This window comes from Akebia trifoliata, chromosome 2 (assembly GCF_017979445.1).
Source record: "Akebia trifoliata isolate Shusen 1 chromosome 2, ASM1797944v1, whole genome shotgun sequence".
NCBI lineage: Eukaryota > Viridiplantae > Streptophyta > Magnoliopsida > Ranunculales > Lardizabalaceae > Akebia > Akebia trifoliata.
In genome coordinates, this window is record NC_141376.1 from 10,827,076 (window position 1) to 10,836,372 (window position 9,297).

General features: G+C 35.2%; 1 protein-coding gene across 1 annotated transcript; it reads right to left on the minus strand.

Moving 5' to 3' along the window:
* Window positions 1-5,046: 5,046 nt before the first annotated feature.
* LOC147409498 (14-3-3-like protein) lies at window positions 5,047-6,851 on the minus strand. Its single transcript, XM_086429666.1, has 4 exons — window positions 6,243-6,851; window positions 6,002-6,124; window positions 5,531-5,647; window positions 5,047-5,435 (listed from the first exon to the last, which is right to left on the minus strand). Exons 1-4 carry the CDS (start codon window positions 6,717-6,719, stop codon window positions 5,385-5,387), a joined length of 768 nt encoding a protein of 255 aa, XP_086285792.1. The 5' UTR covers window positions 6,720-6,851; the 3' UTR covers window positions 5,047-5,384.
* Between the last annotated feature and the right edge of the window lie 2,446 nt (window positions 6,852-9,297).

Below are 9,297 nucleotides of genomic sequence, written 5' to 3' on the forward strand. Positions count from 1 at the left end.
GAAAAAAAGTGCTGAAGCGGTAAGCACTTCGCTTTTTTTAACACGGACAAGTAGTCCTTTGTTTTTTTGAACATGGACAAGTATGCCCTTATTCTTAAAAGGATGTTACCTCTTATATCCCATGGATAAGTATATAAACACCCACAATTAATAAACCCACACCATAGCTAAATATTTTGTCTTATAGGGTTAAAAGTTTTGGAATGAGTTGATTTTTGGTGAGGATGATCTCTACAATGAGGAGATTATCCTCATAAAAAATCAGCATATCTTGAAACTTCTAACCCTATCAAAACAAGTTCAAGAACCATAAATTGTCCTTTTTTTTTTTTTTTGAAAACTATTTTTGACGAGTTAGAAGTTTCAAAATAGACTGATTTTTGGTGAGGATGATCTCTAGATCATATAGACCATCCTCACTAAAAATTTGCTCGTTCCAAAAACTTTAACCTATATAAAACAAAACAAAAAATGGCTAAAGTGTGTGTTGCCCTTATTAATTCATAGGGTGCTTTTATAATTACACATCCTTCATTTCCATAGAAAATTATTCATCCAAAATTAAGTTCTTTTAAAGTTGATTTCAAATTTTGGTGACTTGTATGACATTATTATTTTTAATTTGAAATTTGTGGGCTTTTATAAATAGAAAGTATTATTTATAAATTGAAGATTTGAGTATTATTTATTATTTAAAAATAAATTGTATTTTAATTTTATAAGAAATAATATATTTTATTGTGTTTGATAATAAATAAGCATTTGAAACATGTAAACAATGTATAATATGATTGTAAGGGTAACAAAGACAATATACCAGTTTCAGCAATGTGTAACAAACATGATTCAGCATCTAAACAAACAACTTTTTCAGTACTTAAATTCAGCGCTTATAAGTTTCAGCGCTTAATGCTATTCAGCACTTATTTTTTTCAGTTTAACAAACAGTACCGCTGGACTGCGTTTTAAAAGCTAGCTGAACTGTCCAGCGTTTTAATGTGTTAAAATACATTGCTATACCAAAAATGCCCTTTTAATGGTTAAAAAGTTGGATTGTTTATATTGTTTTTGGATAAATTTCATCACAAATTGAATCCATCTTAACTAGCATACCTAACTATTAACCTTATCATATTAACAAATTGATAAACCATAATACTAATTATTTTTCTAATAGACATTAGCTTTTATTCTATACTAAGCGTAAAGGTTGATAAATCACTCTCCACTACGATAATGCACACACTTTACAAAAGAAAATCTTTCTGAATTTATAATGTGTTTTATTCACCATTAACAAACTTTATCCTAAACAATATATTTTTTTAATAATTTGGTCATAACTTTGAGTCGAGATTGAGGTGCCAAATTAACTATTGGTATCTTTATACTTCACCTGATTCATTATCAATAAATGATGAACGATGGTAAATTTAGTGTAATCGATTGAGATTGAGGTGCCAAATAATAAGAAAACTTTAGAGAGTTGGATGAGAAAATGAGCGATTCATACAAATAGTTTTGATTTGACTAATAACAAAAGATTGTCTAGACTGATAAGAAAGCTAATGAAGTGAAAGAATCATCTTCACATTTTGTAATACTTGGAGACTGGTCTTCGGATAACCCCAAAGATTTTTACATGATTATCCTTGTTACATAATTATTAGAGAAAACTGTTTGAGATTAATCTCCCATTTGGTGTATCATGTATTACACCTTGTTTCAGTGCATTCTACTATAATCTCAAACTTTATCACATTCAAAGATCAAAGGCCGAACGAAAGTCATTTGGATTTTAATCTGAAAATGTTGATCTCCAACATACCAATAAACAAGCTCAAAGCCAACACGATCGTTGAAGAACTTTATCGTTCATCAAAGAGGAATAGAGATTCTTCTTCTTTGGGACACAATAGCAATGATGGTGGAAAATTGTCAAATGAAAATGATTTGGTGCATCATAGTACATCTTATCATAGTCCATCGTATACTAATCTAATACCCTTCTTTAAACTTATCAGATTCAAAAATGGATATGAATTTGATAAATCTGAAACCTCGATCAACTGTATCTATCTCGCAATCAATTAACTTTGTCGTTAAAGACTAATTACCACTGAAGAACGTGAATGCCAATTGTGTGCCATTGATGAGATGAAGAATTGCACAAAAATTGATCGCATGAGAAGGATTATGGATATACCACCGTGAAGAAAGTAGGAGTAAGTACGTCAACACATGTGAGCCTAGCTTGGCCATGACTGGTGCAGGCTAGACAAAAAAATCATTTGGATTTTAATCCAAAAATATCAATTAGGGCCATTGTATTTGCACCCACCATTTATGTTCAGTGCACCCACTCACCTCCATACATCTCACCTGGAGAATATGTTATGGCATCTTCGACATCTGTCTGTTGGAACAGTGGCAAATCTCTTTCAGATCCTAACTCAGAGATCAATTCTAATGGATCACTATAGATAAAATCCATGGAACTTAGCTTAATAAGCTAGCTTTGTAAGCTAAGCAAATCTGGTTCTTCGGGCATTTGATCTTTGGGGGTCGAACAGCATTTGGTTCATTACTAGTTGACGCTTCTCTGTTCCACTCGTTTGTTTAGTCAATAAATAATAAATAGGCCACTTTTGGGATCTTCGTAACCATAGCAAACTCGCACTCTCCATGCACTAAGTGGGGCCAGTGAGCACAAATGGTGGGTGCCTATAGCCTGGCCCTTCCAATAAATAAACAAAGACAATTCTATCGTGGGCTTGGTCATTGGTCAAAGAGGGTTAAAGATACTTCTTCTTTGGGTCCCACTTGCACTGATGGTGGAAACTTTTCAGACTACAAAATTCTTCACACCAAGAAAGGGAGTGGTTGGGCAATGAATTTGGGCCGGACTTCAAGCTTATTAGACTAACTAGATTGACTGGACAAGGGGATTACAAATGGACCCGTACAAAAACTGTTTGGTTAAGCCCGTTAGAAAGGGACTTCAAACCCGATAAAACCAACCAGATTTGAGATTTTATGGAAAATCCAATTGAAGCTTGTCAATGGTGTGGCCGATCACTTATTATGCGATTGAATTAAAGGTGGGGAACGATGCTTTCAACGAGGGCAGTAAGAAATGATCAAAACTCCCAAGGCAGGTAACTTAGATGACAGACATTGCAGACATTGACAGCAAGTGAATGCAACGCACTGGTGGCAACAGCCATGCCCAAAAAGATGAGAGGAGGTGAATTAGTTGATAGTTGAAGCAATGGCAACAATGAAGCTAATTGATCCATGTCATTACTTAGAGCAGTCACATATAATAAAAAAGGTGTTGATGCGGATGTGTTCCAGGAATAGATTCCATCCTCTGTTCTTCATGATTTTGATGCCAATGCAGCAGGAGGACTAATAGTGTGAAGGAAGATGAGGAAGGTGTCAACAGTGAATTCCTTGATTCACACAAACTGTTTGATGAAAAATCGACGAGAAGCATTTGACAGCGATGCGACAATAACACACTCGCTTTAGAATATCAATCAAAGATGCCAGGCTTGACGAATGATATTTCAATATACTCTTCCCATAGCCATGGAACCCAATTGCAAAGACAAGGTCATCTCTAACCAGAGAGAGGGAACCGAAGAAGAGACAAGTTGAAGAGATGAACAAAAACAATGAGAAGCAAAAGGTGGTGCCTATTTCCTGAATCAGTGGGAACTAATAGTAGATACACAGTCCAACATTAGATCACCATCCATTCACTTGGCATTGAAGAAAAATATTTTTTATAAATAAAAAAGAAACAAAATACAAACAGGAGAATCCAACATAAAACAAACTTCCTTCGCTATACCCAAACTCTCACCTAACAACAAAATCTTTTAAAGAAGAAACCACTACCTTCTTTGAAGCTTAACAACAAAAGGATAATGAGAGCCTTTACATTGATAATAACATCACATCATGACAGACAAAAAGCTCTATTACTTCCATTCCTCTCCATTCAAGAATATTATTTCTGATTCCTCTCTTTCTAAAGAACCCAACAACAACCGGCTGAATCAAATTCTCTTTGGAATTAAGGGTCTTGGTGTTTCAATTTTGGAAAGGGACAAAACAAAACTAGGAAGGATCAATGATACCAAGGAAGCAAAAGAAATGGGACACCTTACAATGGATGAGGAGTTGGTTTACAGATTCCTCACTAGATTCCCATTAAGAAAAGAAAATCAACTATGATGATTCTATGAGTGATAAGGTGGTCAGCAATAAAATAAAACAAAGAACTTATCCAATGAAGCCATCCAAACAAAAAAATCAAAAGCTACCTTGTAAGGAGCTTTGGTACCTCAGCTAATGGATTCTAGGGAAATTGACTTCATCTGAGTGACTAAAAGAGAGAAACAAACTCTTTCCATTTTCACAAGCGAATGAGCTCTTCCACACTCAAGTAAATATGTTAAGAAATGATAGGTGAAGGGACATGTAATGAGAGAACCACGTCATAAGGGAAGCCCGACGGTAATATCCTAAGAGTAATGACCTTTCATTTATTGACTATAAGTGGAACAAAAAGGCATTGTGACAATGAAAATTCTGAAGCTAATATTCTATTTACTCAGGACTTGAGAAGTGTAAAGTCACAGGCATATCTAGAGACAATTGCCCAATTCAATGATACCATAAAAGGGATTTTTTTTTTTCTATGTCCCCCCCCCCCCACACAGAACACCTAAGATAGCACATTTTTTCTCCTCTCAACCTCGTCTCTTTGAACAAAAAATGTACTTGACTCTTCACAAAACCAGCCCAAAACAAGTTCGAGTTATAGACTTTTTTCACAGAAGATTCCTAAATGACTATTCACCCACCCATCAACAAATGAATCTCCACAATAAAATACCTCCAAAGAATAGAATACAAACAACAAATAAAACGGCAGAAATGCTTCAATGATCAGTTTTGACTTGCTATTTGAAATCAAAAGCACACATTAAACCCCATAAAAAAGAAAAGAGCAAAACAAACAAACTAGAAATATTGTTTTAAAGCATCCATTAATTTCCATTTAAAAAGAGGACATCATTTTAAGCAAGCTAACCTTAAGGACAGTTTTACATATTCAATGCAAACACCACTCCAAATCAGACAAGAGATGAAGACAATTACAAATAACAAACACAAGAAAGAAAAAAAAAAGGATCACAAATTAACAGAACTCTGTACCTAAAGGTTGGGGAAATCATGGCAGGGATTTTTAGAAAATTCATAGTAGCTGGAAAATTAACACCAAGCATCTTCTATTAAAAAAGGAAAAAAAGATTATAAAAAAAACAAATAGAGGAGAAGTGCAACCATTCGAACAAGAAACTTCACTACTAATCGTCCTCGCGCTTAGGTGCTTCTTTGATCTCATCAACCCCATCATCCTAAATCAAAATCAGGCATGTATTGAAAATCAATAAAAATAAAATAAAACCATTGCATCCAAAAAGAACAAATAAACAAAGAACGCATACAATACCTGCATGTCGGATGTCCACAAAGTGAGGTTATCACGAAGGAGTTGCATTATCAAAGTGCTATCCTTGTACGATTCCTCCCCTAAGGTGTCAAGCTCCGCAATTGCTTCATCAAATGCCTGATCGATAAGCAAATAAAATAGAAACCAGAAAATTAATATACAAGTTGGATTAGGCTCAAACTTCAATCCGAATTAAGGCATTTTGACATTCAACAAAGTTGGATCAGCAAACAATATTACAAATGAATCAAAGGTACAAAGAATTGAACTTCAGCAATAATTAAAGCATCACTAATCACCATAACCTACAAAACAAGGTCAACTGAAGCAATAAATTGGAATCACAAATCAAACCTAGCCAATTTTTTTTTATTTTATTTTATAATTTTGTCTTTCTATCAAGAACATGAATCACAGCCATGAAATAATAAAGGAAGATCTAGGGTTTCAAGGTCTAAATAAATCCTTCACCTGTTTCGCAAGATTACAAGCTCGATCAGGAGAATTCAAGATCTCGTAATAAAACACGGAGAAGTTAAGAGCCAGCCCTAGCCGGATCGGATGTGTTGGCGGCAGCTCAGCACTCGCAATGTCCTGAAATTACCAAAATTCACAGAAAATGTCACAAACACAACACCTAACCCTAATCGATAACAAAAGAAAACTGAATCAATGAAAAAAGATGACTCAAAACCTAACCCTAGATGCTAACCTGCGCTGATTTATAAGCAGAGAGAGTACTTTCCGCGGCCTCCTTCCTCTCAGCTCCAGTCTTGAACTCGGCAAGGTATCGATGATAATCTCCCTTCATCTTCAGATAGAAAACCTTAGAATCTCCAGAAGAGGCCGAAGGAATCAACCTGGAATCAAGAAGACGAAGAATTCCATCACAGATCGATGTGAGTTCGGACTCGATCTTAGATCTGTAATCGCGGATGATGGCGACATGATCTTCGTTTCCGCGACTCTCTTCCTTCTGTTCGATCGATGATATAATACGCCAAGAGGCGCGACGCGCACCTATAACGTTCTTATAGGCTACAGAGAGGAGATTTCTTTCTTCGACTGTGAGCTCTTCTGCATCTACAGCAGCAGTTACCTTCTCCATGAATTCGACCATTTCTTCGTATCGTTCGGCTTGTTCGGCTAGCTTCGCCATGTAAACGTACTCTTCGCGAGATGCCGCCATTGATGATTAAGGATTCTCGATAGAGATCTGATCTGTAAAAAAAAAAAAAAAAAAATAGGCTAATTTGATCGAATGAGAGATCGAGAGGAAGGAGGAGGAGAGGAAAGACAGGGTTCGTTCAGTTTTCTCACTTTAGGGATTTTGTCTATTTTGAGGGGAAACATAGAGGAGTTGGCACGGACATGTGGCAGATGGTCATGTCTCTTCCTTTCTGGAATAATTTTAATATTGTAGTGGTGTAAGTAGGAAATGTTATCGAAGGTATCCCTTGTGGCGTCTTTTTATTGGTTTTTTCTTTTTTTTCCTGAGTTCAAGTGTAGCATATGCTGGCCACGAGTAGTCTCTACGCGTACGACGTATGGTGGCAGCACTATGTGATCACCATTGTGTTCGAATCTCCAAGCTATTACTTTGACCAGAAATCTTTCTTTTCTTTTAAAAGTCATTAGAAAAATGCCCCCTTTACTTTTTTTTTTAAATATAAGAGATACCCCTACATTTTGAAGCTGATGATATCCCTCCCTTGACCTCAGTCTTCCTAATAGACTAATGGGAAAAGACCCAAATGCTCAAGTCTTCAATCTTTAGTCAAAAACCCTTGTTTCCTCCTCTCAAAGCCAACTTCTTCAACCTATAGGATAAAGATTTTAAGCCTCATCTTCAACCTTAAGAATTTTTTATCCACTCGAATATTCAAACCTCATGGAAAGTGAGGATTTTTGTTGAAGTATAAAACGATAGAATCCTGGGTAAAAAAAATTAGGGTTTTCTCCAATGGGTTAAGCCGAGGTGGAAAATAATGGATTAGAGACAAATTTGAATAGATTAAAGTTACCAAAGAGATTGAAAAACTTAAAGTCGTCTAGTAGGGAAAGAATAATAAAAGTTAATTTTTGAAGAAGATGAAAATAATGGATTTATATATATATATATATATATATAGAAAACTCTAGGATTTCCAAGTAAGGGTTGAATGCTAAGCTGTAAATTATGCATTGAAGAGAAGGTCGAACCGATTACAAAAAGTACCATAGAGATTGAAGAGTTAGAGGATGACTAGTTTTAAGAGGAAAAATCAGGGGTTTTGACTAGAAGAAGACATTTAGGTCTTTTCTCATTAAGGTACTAAGAAGACTGAGGGAAAATGATGTATCAGTTTTAAAATAAAGGGAGTAACTCTAATATTTACTAAAAAGTGGGGGTATGTTTAAATCACCCTAAAATAAATTATTTCGCTTTATATGGACCTTAATACATGATTCGTTGAGGGCTTTTATCAAGTTTGATTTAATGGTTACAACAATTTCCTAACATTCATGTGGGTGTAAAAAGCCCATGGATCAAAGCCCAATTCAAGACTCGTCTTAATTTCTCAGTAATAAGCCTGGCCCAGTCCAACCCGACTGAAGTAGGCAGGTTAGACATGGCCTTATTACATTTTGAAGCTTGTCTCAAATCAAGCTCGACACCCCCAGCCCATTATTTTATATAAAACCACATCAAGTCATAGATACTCACATCCTAGATCGGGTGGAGCCCATGGTTTTTAAACTCGTCCGAGACCGAGACGTATCGCTCGAGTTAACTCAGTATCGGAGTTGAATTAGACCAACTCACAAAGTATTTTGAGACGACCGCGTATTGTGAGATAAGTGAGTCGTCTCAGATAATATTTTCAAATATTTCGGGTGATACAAACGAGACAACACAAAAAATAATTAATTCACAAGTTAAACGAGACGTATCAGACGAGATTTTCAAAATCTCTTCCAAGTTAACTGAGACAAACGAGTTAAAAACCTCAATCCTCTATTCTTACACCCCCAAATTGATTTTTTTAAATTTATATATATATATTTGTTCATTTTTTAACAGGAATCATTTCTGAATTTTTTAGATTTTTTAAATAGTTAAAAATCATTGTCTCAATATCAAACGAGACGAGACGAGACGTACTGTCCGAGTCAACTTGGTATCAGAGGTGAATGAGACATGATATCGAGTTTAAAAACCATGGTGGAGCCTCCTTCCTTTCGAGTCCCTTCTTGATATTAGATGTCGTGGCGTGACTTAGTGTTTGTCAACTATATTAGTTGTGCCATGAATCTTGCTTCTCAATTAGGCCTAGACAAGTCCCCTCCGCTGCGCTCCTATGCATTTTGTATCTTGTGATCTCCATACCTTTAAATCTCTAACGACATTCTTGACAATAACTTTTGCGATCCTATCTCAAGACATACAAAAGAAGATGACAAACAATTTGATTAATTAGATGAAGATGATAATGATACAAATCTTAATTACAATTGGTCAATGAAGTGATCTCCTTTGATTAACAATCAAATATTTTTAAAAAGATAATGTGTAGTTTTATGCTCTTTAGATTTCACATTTTTTTAGTTGAGAATGTAGATTTTCTTGGAAGTGGGCTTTTAGGCTTGATCTTCTCTAGAGGAAGGCTTTTATTCTTTGTTTTTTCCTTTTAAAAGGGAGCTAAAATCTTTTGGGAGTAAAATAATCTAAAACCTAAAGAAAAGCTTATACTACTCATTCTTTTTTCAAGTTGATATAGTTTTTC